Consider the following 24139-nt stretch of genomic DNA (forward strand, 5'->3'; position numbering starts at 1 on the left):
ATTTTTTTCATTTCAACCAACACTATAATCACAGGTTTCCTTTCATCTTTGTGATGACAAAATCCTTAAATTGCTGCATGAATGCCGCAGAAATTTTTTAAACAACACCATAAATAATTTTATATCACGATCATTTGTAACCTTTTAGTTATCATTGCTGATTTTCCTGATTTGTTCGAATCTAATAATTTATTACTGGTGCATCTAAATTATTTATTAAATAACAAAACATAATTTATATACAATTGCAAACTTCAATCATAAATGTACTATTTTTATTATTTAAACACCCCCTATCAAACTGATGCATTCAAAAGTTGTTACATATACTTTAATGAGCCTTACTACTAATTTACATTTGATTTCTGTTATATTTGTTATAGGTTATAAATAGATTATAGAATATAAAGAACTTTACTATTTGTATGTGATTTTGAAACTGTGATAAGTCAGTCATGTATACAACTTGATTTTGCCTTTAGATATTAGTGTGCTACCTGCAGTAATTTGATAATGGACACTTAATCTTTGTTGTATTTTTACTGAAAATGGACAAATTGGTTATGTTTATAGATATGATGAATAGTTGAATAAAATCATGTGTTTTTGCTGGCTTTATTGTTTAAGAAAGAGTTTTTTTCAAATGTTCCAAAGGAAACAGAAAAGAGTTGCACCCCTTCTTTATTGGGCTACCTAGAAAATTGTAATTTATATTATTTAGTTATGGACAGATGTAGTTTTGATCAAATGAATGTATTCCCTTTCTCTATTGAGCATGTATACCATGCTTAACATTCTGCCTTGTTATTTATTATGTTGTTGTTATTTATTAACCTTACCTTTATATAGCTTTGATACATTTATGTAATAAATTATATATCAAACAGTGAAAGTCTACTTTGTCAATTAAAACATTTAATTGTGATTCATATAATGTCTCAAGAGGTAAACCGTTGCCTTTAAACACAACAGTTCTGTAAAAAGTACCATAGCTATGACCATTACATCAATATCAACAAAACAACGGATATTTATTATAAATAAAAACATAACTAAGATTAAAGTAAACTCTTAATTGTTCTGTATTCTCAAGCCATCATCAAAAAGTGTAGATACAAAGGCACCAGGATTATAATGCCAGACACGCATCTCTTCCACACAAGACCCACAAGCGATGCCCATATCAAAATATGACAAAGCCAAACAAGTCAAAAGTTGAAGAGCATTGAGGATCCAAAACTCCAAAAAGTTGTGCCAAATACAGCCAAGGCAATCTATGCCTGAGACCAGAAAATTCTTAATTTTTCGAAAATTTAGATTTACTGTTTGATAGATTTGATAGCATGTCATTTCAACCAAATGAAGATGTTAAAACTAATCAAACAAAACAACGTCATATGTATAATGTTCATATTGGGGTGACAAAGTCTCTTGTGAATTCTTCTAGTTTTCTCAGTTCATCTTCAGTTACTGTCGGTTTATAGTTGGCTAGAGATTGAAGGATATCACCCTGAAACCAAATCATCATATAATTCAGAATTTAAAGACAAAATGTGGTTGATAACTAACGTTAATTAGATCGTCTTTTGATGTACATTTTTTTTTTAGCATTTTGATGATATGCCAACTGTTTAAAAACTTATTTGCGACTACAAGAACATCAACATCTCTCAGAATAATTTAATTTTTATTGAAATTTTCCAGTAGAAATTGGCTAGAACAAAGACAATGTGTGTATGCTTTTATATTTACATGACAATTCTGCACATCTTAAAACTACAGACACAAATAATTATTGAGGTGATTAGCAAATTGCTGTATTGTATTCGAAAAACTAAGACCAGATAATTAGCTTTGTAAAGGAGTTTTCAAAACACATACATGACATACAATGAAAATGGACAAGTATATTTATAAAAATATGTTCAGCTAGACTACTTGTTGATATATATATATCACCCTTGAAATGAACTCACCATGGATACGTTGGTCTCAAACAATTTGTCTTTAGGCACATCTACCCAGCTCATCTCAATAGCTCCTATCGCTTTAGAAGAACATGGGATAAAAAGGTCATCCACTGTATCGCTTGCCGAAGGGTTTTCATTACATGCCTCTTCAGCCTATAAATGTGTGATAAACAGTCTATCTATCTTCATTTATTTGTAACATAATTCAATTAAAATGGCGATAATCAAGCCGATAAATCGAAAATAAACTGAAACCTCCATGGCAAAATAAAAGACAAACAAGAATACACAAAACACAACTTAGAAAAGACTGGGCATCATGAACCCATAAAAAAACAACACGGGTTACGTTCTTCTCTTATATTTTATGATAGTATGATACTAAACCCCTAACGAGGGGGATTGTGTGATATTCATTGGATGAAGACATAATGTTTCTATTAGTTTAATTGAGGTCTGAAGCTGGCATGTCCGTGAACTGGTAGTAGTCTGTTGTTATTTATGAATTATTGTCATTTTATTTATTTTTATTTTCTTTTATTACATCTGTTGACATTGGACTCGGACTTCTCTTGAACTGAATTTTAATGTGCGTATTGTTTTGCGTTTAATTTTCTGCATTGGCTAGAGGTATAGGGGGAGGGTTGAGATCTCATAAACATGTTTAACCCCGCCGCAATTATGCGCCTGTCCCACGCCAGGAGCCTCTGGCCTTCGTTAGTCTTGTATTATTTTCAATTTTAGTTTCTTGTGTATTATTTAGTTTAGTATGACGTCCATTACCACTGTACTAGTATACATATTTTTTAGGGACAAGCTGAAGGACATCTACGGGTGCGGGAATTCTCGCTACATTGAAGACCCATTGGTGGCCTTCGGCTGTTGTCTGCCCTATAGTCGGGTTGTTGTCGCTTTGATACATTCCCCATTTCCTTTCTTACTTTTATTGTTTTATTTAGGATAGTGCCTTTTTTGCCTGCTCCGTGAATCACATTTAAAAATATGATACAAGAGCAAAGTGTGCCTATAACACTAACCTACAATTTATAATATAATTAAAAAGTATGAAAACATGTTATGAGCAGTAGCATTATAGAAAGTAATTGTACCGTTGATGATTCGTGTCAATTTATTAGAATATTGGTGTTATCTATTACTGTAAAACCCCACAAATACAAGTTGCTTGGCTTATAATAAAGTATGCAAAAGCCCGTTCCTTTAACGAAACTGAACCAGGTGACCGAACCCACAACAAAATTGAAGATAAATGAGCAATACGATTCAGAAAGTTGTGCTATGCACGTGATATTTGCCGATGTATGAGTCTTTTTCTTCATGATACTTACTAGTAGACCTAACACCAAAATATAAAACCAACGACGAAATTAAGAAAAAATGAAAAACCAATAGGTGTAAAATTGTGTTAAATCCTGCCGAGTCTATCTCTGACTTGCGGTAGAAGAAACTCAGTGACGATTTTTTAACATTCATTTACAGAACATTACAGAATCGAGGAATTCTTTTCAAGAAAATCTGGACGTTTGCTAGATTTATACCAGCTATGTCGTCCTTATTCAATTATCCCGACAAAGGTTTTGTTCACAAAGGAAAGTAAAATCACAAAAAAAAACCACACACTCCGAGGAAACTCAGTTCTCCAGTAAATGGCATCATCATAATATTGAAACCATCAAACGAATTGATAACAACTGTCATATTCCTGAATTGGTACAGAAACTGCGCAAAACTTTTTTTTAACTATATGATAATATTTACCTTTCTGAAATGCGTTGCTGTCTGTACTTTTCTAACAGGTTTCATCAAAGCCTCTTTCACAACGACTGATATGTCATATCCAGAAAATCTTAATATTATGAATAAATAACTTTTGAATAAGTTTTAGCGATACGATATAACATTTTATTAGTCATTACTCACTTAACATTCCGAAACGTACAACAACATCTGTCATTATTTGACATTGATATAATTTATGATTTTTATGATTTCTTAACCAGTTATACTGCAGTAACAACACAAACGGTACAAATTTATCTACACCAGATGCGCATTTCGACAATGAAAATAGATCACATGATCTTCCAATTCACAAATAAGCCTTTTAAAAAGCTTTGCGTTTCTAGTCTGAACAAAAGTACAATGATCAGCAGTATATTGTGTGCTTATTCGAATATATTGATACATATTGATTTTTATTCAAACTATGATTCCTAGAATCAGCAACACAAATTGCGATTCTGTTTGTTTGCTTCATCGCTTTTGTTTTATTTTTGTTTAGATTTCATATTTCCTTCGTACTCTTGGGGGCAGAATACCTAAAACTCAGCGCTGTAACATTCCTCACAATAAAGTTTTGTGATATTTTAAACATTTTTTTGTGTATTCTATTATGCAGTTAAAAGAATGTATAGCCAGCCCAAATATTCTCTATTTATAAAAATTAATGCCTTGGAGGTGTGTTTCAACCTACCCATTCGTTCTTTTTCCTAATTCTGTGAAGTCTTCCTCTGATAGAGAGTGAACAGCATTGCCTAATTGTATTTTAAATATTTCTGTTCTGACCGAGGCTTCTGGTAACGTGATGTTTATTCGCTTCTCGAATCTAAAAATCATTATTCTAACGCATGTATTATTTTTCAAATCCGAGTGTAACATGTAAATACCAAACCAGGTTCAACCCACCATTTTTTCCTTTAAAAATGTCCTGTACCAAGTCAGGAATATGGCCATTGTTATATTATTATTCGTTTCTGTGTGTGTTACATTTTAACGTTGCGTTTCCGTGATGTCGTTTGTCTTCTCTGATTTTTGAGTGTGAATTCACATGACTATAAGACGTGTCACGGTACTTATCTATCCCAAATTCATGTGTTTAGTTTTGATGTAATATTTGTTATTCTCATAGGATTTTGTCTAAATTAATAAATGCTTAGTCCGTTTCTGTGTGTGTTACATTTTAATGTTGTGTCAATGTTTTCCGCCTATATTTAATTCGTTTCCCTCAGTTTTAGTTTTTTACCCCGATTTTGTTTTTTGTCCATGAATTCGTGAGTTTTGAACAGCGGTATACTACTGTTGCCATTATTGGATCAACAAATGTATTAAAAGTAATACTATTTACTAGCAATCTTTCCGAGACGGAAACAAAACGTTTTTTTTTTACTGTGGCACAATATGGAATTATTTTGATGTAGATATGACAAGAAAAGATTTTTAAAGTCAAGAAAATTGAAAGCTTTAGCTAGATATAACCAGGTCTATTCCAACATTTCCTGTATTAACATGTCTGTACAAATGCGGAATATGACAGTTGTTTCCCCTTCGTTTCATGTGATTGAGCTTTTGATTTTGCTATTTGAATAAGGACTTTCCGTTTATAATTTTCCTCTGAGTTCGGTATTTGTGCTGTTTCACATGTTTTTATTAAAAGATCAAATGAATTGCTTAGATTCGCAATTGAGTAAGGTAAACATATATATCAGATTCAGTTAACTGATGTTTAAGTAATACAATTTATAAAACTACACAATACTAGTCTGTCGCAATTCAAGAACTTTCTTAATGTCGAACGACCAGATGAGTTGATGTATTTTCTTTTAGAAAAATGCAATAAAATTAAAATCTTGACATGAGCTTAACCATGTTAACAATTGGACTTTGAAATACCTTTTCCGAATAGACGCGTCTATCATCCAGGGTGTATGTGTTGCTCCTAATACCTGCACGTTTCTATTTTCACCACTCATCTGGATTAGGAATTCTGTTTTTATTCTCCGTAATGATTCATATTCACTACAAGTCCCACTTAAAGCATCTACTTCATCAATAAAGATTATACTATTTGTGTGTTCTCTTGCTGTAGTAAATAATGTTTGAAGTATTCTGAAATTCATAAAAATTCATAAAATGCCTTACACCTTACATTTGCCCTAACAAGTCATATACAGTTATCGGCGGTCCAATATAAGTTCAACAGTCAAATCGTTGACCTTTTGAATTAATTTTTCAAAAACAAAGTATATTATAATTTTTTTTTTCATTCGGCAGATTTAAATATACAATAACTCCAAGAAAGGAACAAAAATGAAAATAACCACAATTTTCAGTTCCAATCCTCAAATGTCATCAATCCCCAGAAATTAATTGATGTTTCAGTATTGGTGTTAGAGAGTGAGTAATCATTTTCCAGGTATTTAATACCACGCTTTATTGGGGTAATATAGTTATCAAAGGTGCCAGGATTATGATTTAGTACGCCAGACGCGCGTTTCGTCTCCTTAAGACTCATCAGTGACGTCATATCAAAATATTTATAAAGCCAAACAAGTACAAAGTTGAAGAGCATTGAGGATTCAAAATTTTTAAAAATATTTGTGCCAAATATGGCTAATGTAATCTATGACTGGGATAAAAAAAAAATCCTTAGCTTTTCGATAAAATTCAAACTTTTGTAAACAGGAAATTTATAAAATATTACACATTATTGATATTCATGTCAACACCGAACTGTTGATTACTAGACTGGTGATACGCTCGGGGACGAAACGTCCACCAGCAGTAGCATCGACCCAGAGGTTTGGCAAGTATTTTGTGCTTTGTTCTTTGTTCTGTTTTATCTATATTTTAGTATTGTTTATATACCCCTTTTCTGTTATCTTGATATTCTCCTTTGTTTTCCTAGCTTATGAAAAAAAATACATTCATGCGTTTAATTTGATGTATGTTTGTTTTATTTCATAAATAACAATATAAAAAAGAAGATGTGGTATGATTGCCGATGAAAAAACTCTCCGTATGAGACTTAAATGACCCAAAAATCAACAATTATAGGTCACCGTACAGCCTTTAACAATGAACAAAGCCTATATTCTTTTCACTTACTTTTCACCGTCTGACCATTTAGATGATATCTTGCGTGACGACACATAAAAGAAGGACGTATTGGTAGCCTCAGTAGCTAATGCTTGAATGAGATCGGATTTACCAGTACCTGGTGGCTGAAATAAATTGATAAGAGGTACCGTAATGTTGTAACTGCAAAAATGTTTATCTGAAAGCACAGGAAAAAATAGGTAAAATATTAGTACCAGTAGACGGAAATGTGGCGTTTATTCAATTTATTATGTTAACAAAGGCAAATAAAAGCAACAGTAGTATATGGCTAATCAAAGTATAAAAATCAATTAAGAGAGAGAGAAAAAAAGAGTTATAAAATGAAACCAAAAGAAACACATCAACTATAACAGAAACACTGAATTGTTACAAATACAAACGCCAACATACAAAGAGCGGATTGTTTGATAACTGCCATATTACTGACTTGGTATAGGACATTTTTGTTGTGGTGGGTTGAACCTGGTGTTATGGGTAGCCAAACATCCCTGACTTAAACGTAACTGTTTTAATCATATTGTTCTCCTGGATATAAAGTTGCAGCTAGTATTTTTCTCAATTAATTTACGTAAATTTTACATGAAGCATTTTCAGATGAATTTTAAATTTCTTGTTTAAGAATGATTATACTGTTGTTTCTTTTTGTTGTATTAGAATGCAAAACTTCTAAATATTGTTTACCTTGAGCATAACTTAGAATATGTGTTGTCAAAGAGTATCGGTTGCAGTATCATAAGAACTGGTTGACGTAAACATAAAAAAACAATTGAATATTTAAAAAAATAGACGTAAACCACCATGCATAAGGGTGCTTGGAGTGAAATGAAAAACAAAGAATAGATCTGTTTATTAGGATTAACAAAAAAAACTATGGCAAGTCGTTTTACTATGTATTCAAAATATCTCATCAACTTTATTAGATATATAATAAAGTTTATAAGATATATTATAGAAGTTTATGAGATATCATATACAGTTTATAAGATATCTTATATAGTTTATGATATATCTTATATAGTTTATGATATATCTTATATAGTTTATGAGATATCTCATATACTTTCTTTTATTAGATATCTTATAAATTGTATAAGATATCTTATCAACTGTATGAGATATCTTAGATATCTTATAAAATATATTATTATCTTATAGGCTTTATGAGATATATCTTATAGACTATATAAGATATATCTTATAGACTATATAAGATATATCTTATAGACTATATAAGATATAAGACTATATAAGATATATCTTATATAGAAAGTATTAATGAAATATCTTAATATTAGGTTTATAAGATATGATTTCTTATATATTATATAAGATTTCTTTTTAAGATAATATTTATAAAATAGCTCATAAACTCAAGAAGATATCGAATAAAGTACATAAGACATCTTATAAACTATTTAAGATACCTTATGAAAATTAAATTATATAAGATATAAAATAGAAATTAAATTATATTAGATATCTTATATTTTAAATGAGATAACTTATATGTTATATAAGATATCTTATTTGTTATATAAGATAGCTTATATGTTATATAAGATATCTTATATGTTATACAAGATATCTTATATTTAATACAGTTATCTTGAAATTCAAATAATTGTAAAACAACTGACTGACCATAAAAAAAACTCTCTAAACCTAGTTATGAAAATGCTATTATCGAATGATTAGTTGGTGTGTCATATTATACATCAGGAATATATTAACTGAGCTGTATTTGGCAAAACGTTTAGGAATGTTTGGTCCTCAATGCTTTTTACCTTCGTACTTTATTTTGGCCTTTTAAACATTTTTTTTTATTCGAGCTTCATTGAAGAGTCTTTTGTAGACTAAACGTGCGACATGCGTAAATACAAAATTTCAATCCTGGTTATCTATGTATCTACGATGAGTTTATATACAATTTAACAGTTGAAACGTTTTTCTCACAGTTGTCATGTTGACATGAATCGATATGGTTTCAATTGTGAATTAACTGTTACAAAAATTGATCTTATCAAAAATGGTTAGGATGTTCTACTTAAGAAATATATCACATTCGATCATCTTAGCTCCATTTATCAAAGGTTTTTGGAATATTGGGTCCTCAATGTTCTAAACTTTATTTGGAATACTTTACATTTCTTATTCTAGCGTCACGTATGAATTTGTAATCGAAACGCGAGTCTGGATTCGGCTTCACACAAAACAAACTTACGACTAAGATTGATCGAAAGTATTGAATTGGTAATGACTAGACTCACAATCTTAGTTTTTGGTATAATCGACTCTTTGTAAGACTGGCATCTATGAGTGTATTTTCATATGTGCACCGTTTGATTTAGGAATTTGATCTAGTCTTGCGATAACTCTAAATTCTCGGAATTTCAAATACCAGTTGCAATATGTCTTTTAAAAGGTTTGCAGGTGATCGTTTGCAGAAATAAAAATTATCTCCCTTTTATTTCATCCCTTAATGGACCCCTAATTGTGGAGAAAGTGTTCCATAATGAATTTGACATTATACAAAATATAGCTTTGTTACTATTTTTAGGAAATAAACACAACTAGGTGCAGTAAAAAAATTAATGTATTTTCAGTATTTACCAAAAGATGTTATAATGTATAAAAGACATGTACGTGGAAAACATATTTGTTTAACACAATTATTTTTCGTATAATGGAATACATACACCATACAGCAGAATACCATTCCAAGGACGTCGGTGTCTTCCTAAAATAAATAAAGTTTCAATATTATGATCTATAATGAAAATCAAAACAACTGTATTTGTAACTTTAAAAATGATCTTCAACCTGTATGTTTCAAATTTGTCAATTCAGCTGCTTTAAAAATGTGGTTTGTTGGCTTATTTTATACTATTGTGCACCTATCTATTTTGCGTAACATACGTATCTTAATAATTACATTATTCTAAACACAGTTCAATTTGACTCAGTTTATATATATATGTAGCCTTAAATTATTGTTTCTGTCGTTGTCGTCCCTATACGTCATACAAATAGGGCATCTATAGCTGAACGATATCCCTGGAGCGTGAAGCGCGCCCTCTCTTATTTTGTTTTAGATATTCATTAGACAATAAGTATTGAGAAACAACACAAAACAGGAAAAATAAGGGTTTCGCACCAAAAACACCTTCGAATGATTCGACATATACTGAAAAAAACTGCTTATCATTTGACGATATATATTTGTAACGCATTTTGTTAAAAAGTATTATCTCGGTGATAGTGACTTCATCATCTCTCATTTTCCAGAGAAAACTATAGCACAGAGATTGGTGATTCGCGTTTTCCCACTATGAATACTAGTATAAGTAAATTCATACCGGAAAACAAATCTGGATATTTGAGAGGTAAAATAACACCTTCTATCAATGTCTTTTTTGCTGAATCTAATCCTGCAACATTATCCCAGGACACATTGGGTCTTTCCATTAATATAATACCTGCAAAAAAGAAAATATTCCCGTTCAAATCCAAAATGCCATATGCGTATCTTTTATGTTAAATTTGAGGGTGGTCAACGCATCAATTTTGCTTCCTTTTTTTAAGTTCTAACTCAATTACCATGATAACAGATAGTTTTCTTTTGTTCTGCTGTGTTTCGTCTGAAACAGTGTATTTAATGGTTCGCGTCTTCTTTTTTTGTCATGAGATTACTAAATGCAGGATGGTTAAGAAGTATGTATGTTAAAAAAAAAGGTGATTGCGCTAAACAAAAAAAGTGTAACATGCGAAAAAGATCATCGTTTGTCAATCCTGTGTACCTTAAATGAGTTTGATCGCATTTTAATTAGCGCAAAAGCTTTAGCTGCATTCATTTATTTGCTATTCTTATAAATCTGGTTTTCTTAGCCCGAACACCAGTCTATATTAGCTTGATTTGCTTGATATCTGTCTGTCATCTGGGTCACACTTTTATTTCACTTGTGACAAGTTTTAACTTGTGGACATTCTTTTAGAGCATGTAAAGAAGCTAGAATGAAATGAAAGGTTTGAGAACGTGTTTATTGAATATGTCACATTGAACTAAACATAAAGAATACCTCAAATACATATGATCTTCATGTCTGGACTAAACCGTAGAGATTATCTATAATGTTCGGTAAAAAATTTAAGTAAAATGGACAATTTCCATTGAGTACTTCCAATTGTCTGTAGGCAGATTCCTGCACTGCATGTATATAAAGTACATTTGTCTCCAGGTTGAAAAAAAATATATTTAAGACCTTACGTTTCTTTTCAATCATGTTTTCTTGATAGATGATTGCTGTTTACCAAGAGAATTTTAACAATATCTTGAAATCAATGTTTTCAAACAGTCAAGTTAATGACAGCCCTTTTAGAATTCATGATTAAATTGATCATTCTGGAATGTAAGTACTACAATAACCAAGTATATGTTTTACTTTTCATATCTTCACAAGCTCGTTCTCTTTACGCATTAACTATAACGTCACCAGATTTATGTTTAAAAGGGTATGTTTTACTAATCTAATGATGAATATGCATGTTTAATATATAAAAATCCTCTTAATTCACTTCTATTTAAACATCTGATTTAATTTCTGTAAATACTTTTTGGGAGTTTCTTGAAAAAAGAAAAGGTACTAATGCTCAAACAGGTATAAATTACTTATGTATGACATATTGTTTTGTACTGAAGACGAGCTTCACTCACCTGACATTTGATCATTGAATGTGTTTGCCCCTGTTGGCTGTGTGGAATTAACATCACTCTTCTCAATTGTTTTTTTCTGTCATGGTTCTTCATGTAAAACCATAAACCATGCTAATATAACTACAAATAAGTATGATATAACTATAGCTTATCTTAAATACGGATAATAATATACTAGTAGGAAATATATAGTTCTCAACAGTTTGTGACATTTGTAAATCAAAGAAGAAGCGTGCACTAACAAAATTTCATATAAATTATTCATAATGAGACATTATTATGTGCTAGTTTATTCAAAGTAAACCAAAGATGTTTGCATTATCAAACAATTGCATGGTAACGATAATTAATAAGAGCAATGCATTATTATATTTCGTGCACTTTATAAAACTGCAACAGAGGAGCATGCAAAAGTGAACACATTATTTCATAGTATAGCATGACAAAACCTGTACCATGGTTTGTGGTCCATCCTTTCAATAAAATGCATAAAGTCTATATTTTTTCCTTTCGTTTACTTCCATCAGGAATATGCCTTCATACAAACTGTTGATATTTTTATGATAAATCATCAATTGCTTTGTAATAACAGGAACATATGTATTTCGAAGATTGAACTAATATTCGAAGAATACCTTTGAGATTTGCTTTTCAAGTGCAACTGCTCTTATGTTTGTTAGGGAAACCCAACACCAATGTATTTTCGTTTATGAAACATAAACTCTTTTTCATTTTAAAAACAAATATTTGTGTCTACTTCTCTGTATATATTTATGCCTTGATTTATTTTTATGATGATACTTTTATTTAGAATAAAATATACATTGTATTTACCATCTGTTCATTAATAATTTAGTAGGTTTTGTAATAATTCAACTATGTTTCAAAAAGTAAAATAATAAAAAAAAAAAAAAAAAAAATCCGAGGAAAATTCAAAACGGAAATTCAATAATCGAATTGCATAGTCAAAAGCTGAAACGAATGGACAACTGTCATATTCCTGACTTAGTACATCCATTGTCTTATGTTAAAAATGGTGTACTTAATCTGCTTTTGCTAGTATTCTCACTTGTATGACAGTCGTATATAATTCCATTTGACGTTTGCTATAGATATACGTCATAGTACTGATATATAAACAAACATTTTCGTCAATTTGTTTTAGATTTGATTCTATATAAATATTTGTTTTCTCTCTCTATTCTTAAAAATATACAATGATAAAGATCGCTTTTTCGCTTATTATGGTGCTTTATTTAGTCAAGCATCAATATTATAATCAAACACAGTCTAAAAAAGCATAAATCAGCTTCAAGATCTAAGTAACTTACATTTGACTACGTTTTTAAGTGATATTTAATTACGTCTTTATCACAGGGCTTTGGTAGATAAATAAGAATGGTAAAGTTAAAAAAGTTAAAATGAAATTCATTTGCAAAAATATTAAACATAAAACAGTTGCCGTGTTGAATGTCATCTTATCTCGATAACTCTTTTTCAATTTTGAATATTAGTGGAAGATGTTAGCAGGCAAAATCGAGGGAATTGTGCAAATGATGATACAAGCATGAAAATTACCACAAAGCATCATTAGTATATACTTTTAAAGAAACAACTGCTGGCCATTAAAAAAAATCATTTTTTTTCAAGATGGCCACCGCCGTTTTCTAAAATGGCTGTTTTTTTCAGTTTGAAAATACTGATTTTTTTCTGGAAAACTTTTCGTTTACCTTCTTTTAGTGAAAAGCAGCTGTCAGGTTTGGTAGCTACCTTCTTAACATGCGAATAATTCACTCAGGCATGAGTATTTGACACAAACCGGGTTTGCGCATGCGCGAAAATGTAACAAAATTCGTTAAAAATATTTTAACTATTTACTATAAAATAAGTGATTTGGGATTTTCAATGATATTATGATTTGGTTTGATAACATTTTTCAAGGTTATAGCACACATGATTTAACAATTTTGCGCATGCGCAAACTATTTTTAGACATAATGAGTGATTTGTATGCACTACCAGGCAAACTGGTATAAATCGTAGTTCATCATTACTCTAAAAAGCAAGTAAGTGTAAAATATATGATGCCACTGTTTAAAAACAAGCCAATTCAGTTGCAATGATCAGGTATTTGATGGATAAGACGGAAAATGTGGTTAAAACGAGAAAAACATCAATAGTAACGGCAGATCAGCCACTTTTGGTAATGGATATTCAGTGGGAATTGCCTGATTTGTACAGAGAAGATTTGTTTATCGTCATGTAAGGTGGATTTCACATTGAAATGACTTGTTATAAAATTCTGGGTGATATATTACGTGAAGGTAGATGGACACATGTGTCATGTGTCCTCACTAAAACCATTATTGCAACACCTAGAACGGCATATTCTTGTATGTATGTTCAAATGTACCTAGGACTAGACACGCGCATCAGATAACTCTATGTGTTTTAGCTTGAAAGGTATATATCGGCTTAAGAAACCTAAACACAGAAATTATAATCATGTCATGACTCTGTGACGTTCAATGATTTGATAGACTGGCGTAAGAAAATATAGTCATCTCTACCACAGTTCAATTCCTAGCGTTCAATTATAAAATAAGAACTACTTGTGAATTTGGTAGTATGCTTATTTCATGAGTCAGATTTTGTACAAACAGTCCATATAAAGTATGATACTGTATTCATTTAGGTCTTGATCGTGTAACATATTCTCGATCGCGACCGACCTTCTCCGAGATATGGCTTCCCTTCTCTTAAGTCACCCACAGTTGGCAATTGATTTTGAAAATGATAATTTTACTGAAGGTAGGACCAGAAAATATTTCTCTTATAACACAATTGATCAGACAAAAACAGAATAATGCAATTGTAAAGGGCGATGTGTTGTCATAGGTTTAATCGAAGACCTCATTTAGACGTATTGATGGTAGCGAGACCAGAAGTCAGTAGACTATCAGATAAATTTGCAAGATCTAGTGGTTTGAGACATTCTATAATAGATGAACGACTTAATGAACACACAAGGGTTTCTTTAAAAAGACCAAAGGCAAATAATTTGAAAATCCTTTGAAGTAAATACAAAACGAAGGAGAACCGGTTTCTTATAACCAGATTAAAAAGAACAACTCCTATTATGTCGGTAAAATAAAACTGTAAACGTTTTCGTTAAAAAAAAAGCTAGAGCACTTAGATATCTTTTCTAGACTTTTATTTTTTTGTCGCAGTGGACAAATTGATTTGGAATATTTCTGAATCCATAAAGACAAACTGCTCCTCCGTTTTTGTCTTCGGATGTCATTTTAAACAGTGGTATCAAATCGGTGCAAATGGATAAACTTGAAACATTTTGTAATTTACAGATCCAAATTCTGACGCATTTATCGTTGATAGAGCAGCAATGGTTAATTCCAGGCCACCTTGTAGGGAATCAATATTGGATGATTTTGCAATTGTGTTATACGGCCTTAAATAAAATCTTGCATCGATAAGTATTCAAGAGTAGATATTGTTTTATACATTGTATTTACTATATGAATTATTGAAAGGCTAGATGTGAGACGACAAAAGTTGGGTTCTGGAGTAGTTTTCTCTATGAAGATGACAACGAAACGACATTTTTCAAGAATCTTGCCGACAGAAATGTTTCTGTAGAGACTAATAAGGATACTTTCCAGCTACCCCTTGTAAGCATGGAGAAGCAGAAATACGAATGTTTGTCCATGTTCGGCCTGATTATGAAAAGTGTTTTGCACCTGTCCTAAGTCAGGAATCTGATGTACAGTAGTTGTCGTTTGTTTATGTAATATATACGTGTTTCTCGTTTCTCGTTTTGTTTATATAGATTAGACCGTTGGTTTTCCCGTTTGAATGGTTTTACACTAGTAATTTTGGGGCCCTTTATAGCTTGTTGTTCGGTGTGAGCCAAGGCTCCGTGTTGAAGGCTGTACTTTAACCTATAATGGTTTAATTTTTAAATTGTTATTTGGATGGAGAGTTGTCTCATTGGCACTCACACCACATCTTCCTATATCTATATAGGACGGTAATTTAAGGTAGCACCGACACAGATGTAGTAGTATTAAGAATTGCAGCACTCCAAAAATATGGTGGAACAAACTGTGGATAGGTTTTGGCAGGAATGAATACTTTTGATGGCTTCGTGTACGTGATATGTCAAATGCGTTTGGTCCTCGTGTAGCTACTCTTTCTTTCATTCATACATTCAGTGCATGTGACACTAAGGGTATAGGTCAGTTTGGATGACATAGGAAGTATTTCAACATGTCAGGGACGTACGTATTTCTTTGCTGAAGTATAAAGACACATACAAGGACATAAAAGAAGCATTTGTTTGCATCATGTATGACAGAACAACATCACTATTTGCTGATAACGAGGCACGATGTAAATTTTTACCCAGGAAGCAGTAGTCCGGCTGATTGGTGAAATAATTGTGGGTTTGATGATAAAAGCATCAAATTTGGCACGGTAGTAGGGAGGTGTATTCTTAACATTATTAGCTATGGACCCACCTTGAAAATTCAAAATGGCGGCTTTTTTCAAGATGGCCGCCATCATATATACAAATTTACAGCTGAATGGTGAAATAATTGTTAGGTTCATGATAAAAACATCAAATTTGGCATTGTAGTAGGGAGGGGTATTCTTAACACTATAAGCTATGGACCCACCTTGAAAATTAAAATGGCGGCTTTTTTCAAGATGGCCGCCATCATATATCCAAATTTACAGCTGAATGGTGAAATAATTGTTAGGTTCATGATAAAAACATCAAATTTGGCATTGTAGTAGGGAGGGGTATTCTTAACACTATAAGCTATGGACCCACCTTGAAAATTAAAAATGGCGGCTTTTTTCAAGATGGCCGCCATCATATATCCAAATTTACAGCTGAATGGTGAAATAATTGTTAGGTTCATGATAAAAACATCAAATTTGGCATTGTAGTAGGGAGGGGTATTCTCAACATTATTAGCTATGTACTCACCTTGAAATTTCAAAATGGCGGCTTTTTTCAACATGGCCACCAACAAAGGTATTGGTAAACTTGTAGCTGTATATTTTGAGATATATAGTGTTAGCAATGTCAAAATGGTATAAAATTTGAAGATCCTGAATTACCATCAACATCTTATATATCTGGAAAAATGTATTTTTTGCCAAGAACAGACTATAAAGAAAATTTACAGTGTCCTGCTAATAGCAAATCATCTGAGATAGATGTAGGAACAGGATACAAAACAATTGAAACAATTTTAAACGATGTTAGCTAATTGAATGGTTCCTGATTACAATTAGATTAGAACATTTCATTGACGAAAATGGTTTGGCTTTAAACTTGCAAATGCACAATGCAAAATGGAACAAAGCATGTAGAAGTTTTCACAGTTAAAGATTTACAGGCATGAAAGCAGAAGAGAAAAGGAGAGAGTGGTGAACAGGTTGGGACTAAAAGTAAATTAACACGACAAAGCGTTGGTTCTGCATCAATGATAATGACCGAAGTTTACTTCTTCTGTAGTGAGTCTTCAGGAGATCTACACAAAGCATCTAATTAATTTTATTATTTTAATTGAAAATTCTCCTGTTTGTATGCACATATGCATATCAGAAAACTGTACGGCTTGTTACTAACAAAATATAAAGTTAACAACATAATGTTACAGGTGGCTTGATCATGTGAATACCAAAATTGAAGCAGATCACATTGAAGACATGGAATATTGCTTGCACCTTTCCACGCTAGTCAAGCCACGGAAGATATCAATGCACCTTTAGATATCAGTTCACTGTTATCCATGTTTCAGAAAGAAGCTAAATCGATCGTAATGATTAGACATTCAGTGAATGTATCAAAACAATGTGTTCAATTTCTAAATCCTGGACAGATACCCGTGATCACTTGTGATCAGCCTCTCTATGCACTTGCGAATTTGGTTCAGTGGAATTGGCCAAACACATTTTCCGAAAAAAAATTGTTGTCCTGTTTCGAGGTCTTCACATAGAAATAACAGCGCTTATACCATAGGCAATTGGTTAGACTATAGTGGTTGGACAAGGGCCTTAAGTCAAGCAAAGATGGTATCATCAGGAACAGCAGATTCATTTTTGAGAGCATATTATGTCTCTAGAACACGACACGTCCATGAGGTAACTGCAAGTGCACAGTACAGTCTTATGCCACGATCATAATGGCTGTGTATGGAAGCACGCAACCCTGAAGTAGATATTGATGTTACTTTTAAAGAATGGCGTTAGCTGAGAGAAATTGAATGTCCACTTTTTCACTTCTGATCATTGAGGTTTGAATTGTACATTCTGGTGTTTGTAAGATCATTAAGAGAAGGGAACTTCAAGTTATACAAAGATTCTATGACACAGATTATTCCATGGTTCTTTGCTTTAGACCATTCACACTATGCAAGGTGGCTTCCAGTACGTGTACGGGATATGATGGCATTAAACGAATCAGCCCCAAGTGTTGCAACAGAATTTAGAAATGGCAAGTTTGTGTTGCATAGTAAATTTTCGTCTATTGCTATACAGCAAGCATACGACCAAACAATAAACTTGTCAAAGGAGAAGGTGGGGCGCTAGGCTTGGCTGAAAATATGGCACAACTTTAGCATTGGATGGTGTCTTGACCGGAAATAACCAGAGTAATCAACGATTTCCAAACTTCACAAGAATGGATCAAAAGAGATCAGAGTAAAGAAGCTGATATTCGACATCATGAACAAACAAAAAGTAAACAGGCAGTTTTCTCAAACCAAGTTAAAGCTTTGTGTGCCGTTTTAAAAAAAAAATGAGCAACCCTTTTCAGGAACAAATATGGAGTGTTGCTGATTCTAGATTTACGAGACATTGTTGATCCACGTGTCTGTAAGACAATCTTGGAAAAGAACAATACCATCAGTTTGTAACTGAAAGACTCGAACATAGATCAAAGTCGTTCTTTGTACTAATAAAACAAACCAAGTTCTTGCTGTTTAGTCAACAACAACCGCAGATAAAAACAAAATACAAACAGCAGATAACAGACAAACAATAGAAAACATGACACAACATAGAAAACTATTAAAGAATAAACAAAAAGAACCCCACCAAAATGTAGGGGTGATCTCAGGTGCAGTACAAGCTACTAAACTGTTCTTTGTTTTCACAATTATATGTGTCATGCCAAGTGAGAAAAGATGACTCAGATGAATTCTTTCGACATGGCAACCAATCATATCCTCCAGCTCTTTCACAATTTGGAGAAATGTGTCTTAGATCGAAATATGACCTGTTAGTTCCATTGGAACGATTGTCAGTGCTGCACAAGGAGGCACCAAATGCAGACTTGGTCATAGATGGCGCAGCAATCATTAATATGTTGCAACCCCGTGGAAGTTATACATTTGAAGAATATTTCAATGACATTTTTATGTCTTACATACATGATCAGTTGCGTTTTGTAAGTCGACTTGGTGTAGTTTTGGATGAGTACTTCTCAATTAGTTTGAAAGCCTTAACAAGATGTAAAAGAGGCAAAGGTGTGAGAAAACGTGTCCTACCAGATTCAAGAGTTCCAGCAAACTGGGTGGGCTAATGACAATGAAACGGAGCTGTTCATATATTTATCTGAACAATTAGTAGCTTCACGATCAGCAAGAGGGTATGTTGAACAGAAACGGTTGATAACTACGAAAGGAACTGATGTTCTAAGCAGATTACCAAAAAATATAAGTAAATTATCACCGTGCAAATACGAAGAAGCAGTACACGGATAATGCTGTAGTGGATGGACTAAACCGATTTACTGTATATTGCAGACTGTTGATACGGATGTCGTAGTTATTGCAATTTCCATTGTCCATAAAATTAAGATTTATGAGTTTTGGATTGCTTTTGTAGTTTCAGGTTGTGATCAAGTATCGTCGTTTGCTATCAAAGGAAGGAAAACTGCATCGGATACCTGGACTTTTTTTGAAAGTATAACTCCTGTGCTTGAAACATTAAGTAGAACAGCATACCTAATGTTGTTTCCAATTTCATGCCTCTGATAGAGTGATATGCTACTCTGATATAGGATAAAACTAGTGAAGATACGAATGTGAACAACACGGAAAGATCTTTTCAATCGGAAAGGAAGGGCAGTACATAACTTTCTTTCATCAGAATCTGCTTTACTAGAACATCCAAAACGAGCTGCAGCCGTTTACACGGTAATCTTTGTTTGGGGAAATGTCTAGAACCATCTCCCCAAACAGATTCACCGAGTGGATGGGGGTGGTATAAAGACAAAACACAGATGTGCGGGATACCCTATTGGACATCCTTGCAACAAGCTTCAGTCTTTTGTAATGAGCTGATAAGTGTGGCTGTAAAATTGAAAATGAACGTCGTGGAAGATGCAATTGCATGAATGCCATGCTGTTATGTACAGCACTTTGTAAATGCGGTGTAGAATATAACAGAGACTTAATGGCCAATCTATTGTGGATATGATTTGACAACTGAAGAAGTGGAATTACTTCGGTGAAGAGATGTGTTTGAACTTTGAAGTACAATTTGATAGAGAAAAAAAAATAGTTAAAGTATTAAGAAAAGTTTTGGTTTTGTTCATTTAAAAAAAATATTTTTGGCGGCCATTTTTTAAATGTCCACCATTTTGAAAATTATTAAATAGTTTGAAATAGTGATAGCACTTATCTGAAATGATTCCTTGTGTTGTATTTACTCTAAAAAGATAAAGTTACATATTTCCTAGCTTTGTTTTTTTTATATTTGTGCAAGTTATAGCATCTGTCCGCCATCTTGAAAATTTCCGCCATTTTGAATTTTTCAGAGTGGGTCCATAGCTTAAATTGACCACCATGTACATGTTGACCTTTGTGCAAAGTTTCATGCTTTTATCATCAAACCCACAATTCTGTTGAAAATATGCACGAATCAGCTGGACTACAGCGGCATTGTGATGTAGTTCCGCCTACAAGAGGTTTTTTTCGGAGCACATCCAAAGAGCAGCGTATCAAGGAGGATAAGTTTGGGCTCAGCCTGATTTATATACCAATTCATGAACACTGGGGTTGGATGAAAGAAAAAAATCGAGGACTTCTTCGGCTACCGTTAAAGTTGCATCCTCCTGTCGGGAACTTTTGAAATGAGGAGGCGAAAAATCCAGTTGTGTTGGTGACTGTAAATGCTACCGTTCTGTCCTTCCTTGTACGGGTTTTGTTATTGGCTACTGTCCGATAATTTTAAGATAACGAACCTGTCTTTCTTACAAAACTTACGATTTGCACAATTATGTTCATAATATCTCCCACTATATTAGTTTAGATCATTGTGTTTGCATAAATTTACAAACTGATACATGTAATATTATAACTACAAATAAACCCTAGTTTAATAAATATGAATATGTAGGCCGTGTCTACTTAACAGGATACATAATTAAAATACAATAAAATTTATATTAACAACTGGGGGAAAAAAAACACCAAGTATTAAAATGAACATGCATGGATATGAACCGACATTAAAAATCAATGAATGATACCATATTTTTTTGTAATAAATAATTAGAAAAAACAATGTTGTGTACATTGCGTTTTATTGGTTTAAGCTAATTGTATATACTTCGCCTGTATATATCATTTTGTGATGCTGCAGCCTGTTAAGCGATTACCAATCAATCAATCAATCATTATATATATTCCATTCATGAAACTTTGTACGTTAAAAGCTGGTTTCGTCTAACAAAAGACTCGACATGCACGTCCAGTGACGCTCGAATGAAATAATCTATAGAGGCTATAGTACAGTTGAAAAGTATGGAGAACACAAATTACGAAAGGTGCTATAAGATAATTTACTTATCAGATATAGAAGTTCCTTGGTATTTCGGATTTTTTTTCCATAAAGTTGACTTTTTATTATGGCTATATCATTATTAGTAATAAGTCGTGACATGTCACAGAAGTGCTGAATACTGGTGATCAAGTAATCTATACTGACAACATACCTTTATTACCAAAAATATTAAAATCCTTCTTGTTTACAAAAACATTGTATTCATTAAGAAAACCCGGTAGTAACTATCGTCGTGTATTTTTTTATGGAAACACCTTCAACATAATCGGTAAAACTAATGTTGTAAATCTATATAAAGCTTCTGGTTTGAAATCTTACAACTGAGCTTGGGTAAATTCATGCATTAGACATGTTAGATCAGTCGATACAATTTTGTTTCGAGTCACATGGATAGTCACGTGACTCACTTAAAATAGATATTACTTATTAGCATTATTTCAGTCATTTAAATTCTTTATAATACTGTATTCGTGTTTAAGAATTATGTCAATCTTATTTGGGATCACATGATATTTGTTGAATCATATGACGTTTGCCGTAATAAGGAACTGTCTCATGTTCCTGAAACAAACAAAAATATATGCAATCAGTTGTACTGTTGGTTTTTTTTTTCTTTTTCGATTTCTATCATGATCTATCATGTGATGCCAGTCATGTAAATGAAGTTCCGTCCTAACAATACTATGTATTTCAAAAAGGAAGTAAATTAATATTCTTTAGTAGATTCCTACCGTACAAAATGGTAAAAAAAGTATATTTACAAAAAATACTGAACTCCGAGGAAAATTCAAAGGGAAAGTCTTATCAAATGGCAAAATCAAAAGCTTAAACTTATCAAACGAATCGAAAAGCATATTTTTTCCAATACTATTCCTTTGTTTGTATCAACTTCTTTTAGGAGGATTAAATATACACTCCAAATGCCTTAGTCGAACAGTGTTACCTTACATTTTTCATGCAGTATTTCTAGCTGTTTCATGTCACATTTATATATCCGTTAAAAAATACGTAAAAATTATTAAACATGCTTAAGTATTGTTTGACATTCTTTATGCAAAAAGTTATTTTCTCGATATTATGAACACCCATATTTGATACATCAGGTCAGTAGGTAATGAAGGGTATCAACTTAAGAACTAGGACAGTTGACAACATTTGCAACATAAAATAACAAAAGCATATACAAACCGGATGTATACAACGTCAGGGGGAAATGTCAATTTTAGGCGGGTCAAAATACAATCCACTAAAAAAATCATTTACCGTTGACTGCTGTAAGGTATTATTGACATTTTCACCTATTATGTCCGTTTGTTATGGTTCACACATCGTTGTCAATACAATAAAATGCGACGGTCATACAAGTCGGAGGTTTGGCAAGCTATAGCCCCATGTTTAAGCCACCATTTTCTACATACGAAAATGCCTGTATCAAGTCAGGAATATGACAGTTGTTATTCATTCGTTTCACGTGCTTGAGCTTTTGGTTTTTGCTATATAATAAAGGGATTTCCAATTTGAATTTTCAACAGAGTTTTTTGCCTTACTTTTTACTATCAACCTTGCACTATGTTTTCAACATTTCATTCTGATCACAATATGTGTGTCACAGGAGAAAATATGAAGTGCAAAAACCTTTAATTTTTAACCTTAAAAATAAGTCCGAAAAGAAAGGTATGTCTACCCTCAAGCATAGATAGCACAAGACTGTCTGGGACTTTTCGTAATTTCCTGTTTCCAAATGCTCTTCAACATTCAGTTTGTTTGGCCTTCTAACAACACGTTTGGTTAGAGGGCAACAACTGATAATTCCTACGTAAACCCACGTTCGTCTCGCATAAGAAATTATTATTATCATTGTTTAAAAATTTGTTAGAGATAAAATCTAATAATGTTTGTCTCACGATAATAACTAAATTCCAAGTTTTCTACCCCAAGACAAAGATTGCTTAAGACGTAATTGGTACAACATTTGGCGTTTTCATAATTGATTTTGCCTTTAAAAATCTTTGATTCGTCGCAAGTCGTGGTTTTATTAAAATGAAATTCGCGCCTGGCATATAAAATATAAGTCTGGTATTTTGATGACTTTTTAAAACTCTTGGGTCGATACCACTACTATTAAACGTTCATTTTCTGTATATCTACTGTATATAAATAGTTCAATTTATTCTATACACATGGATTTTTTTCTCCTTCCCCTATGTGTAGATTGTCATGGCCGTTTTATACATGTCTTTTCCAAATTTGGGATTTTAAAAAGCATTCAACATCGTTTTTGATTTCCAAATGATTAAATTCAGGCGCCACAGATGTGTCTTATGTGGAAGAAACTTGTGTCTAGTGTACATAATTCTAACCCTGGTATTTTTGGTGACATTCAATCTAGAGTAGAATAAGAAAATTAAAATGATGAATACCATGCTTATAATATGCAACCATATTTGCTCATTAATAGCAGAATAACATACGCATATAAAAATTGGAAAGACAGAAAAGGCAATGTCAGTTCACCAAAACAGAGGAATACCTTGTAAAATTATAAATTACTGTTAACAAACTTTTTATTTTTGAAATACTTATGCTACCTCAGGAATAGATTACCTTAGCTGTTTTATGAACTTTTGGTCCTCAATGCTCTTTAACTTCGGACTTTATT

At 32.4% G+C, this 24139-nt stretch overlaps 1 protein-coding gene across 1 annotated transcript; it reads right to left on the reverse strand.

The window, feature by feature from the left end:
• Positions 1-1905: 1905 nt before the first annotated feature.
• Positions 1906-12613, reverse strand: LOC134722958 (vacuolar protein sorting-associated protein 4B-like). The gene is made up of 9 exons (XM_063586592.1): positions 12608-12613; positions 11596-11671; positions 10241-10360; positions 9581-9621; positions 6873-6988; positions 5658-5873; positions 4462-4593; positions 3747-3834; positions 1906-2123 (listed from the first exon to the last, which is right to left on the reverse strand). The coding sequence occupies exons 1-9, from the start codon at positions 12611-12613 to the stop codon at positions 1956-1958; spliced, it is 963 nt and encodes a 320-aa protein (XP_063442662.1). The 3' UTR covers positions 1906-1955.
• Between the last annotated feature and the right edge of the window lie 11526 nt (positions 12614-24139).

Source organism: Mytilus trossulus, chromosome 6 (genome assembly GCF_036588685.1).
Source record: "Mytilus trossulus isolate FHL-02 chromosome 6, PNRI_Mtr1.1.1.hap1, whole genome shotgun sequence".
NCBI classification, from domain to species: Eukaryota; Metazoa; Mollusca; class Bivalvia; order Mytilida; family Mytilidae; genus Mytilus; species Mytilus trossulus.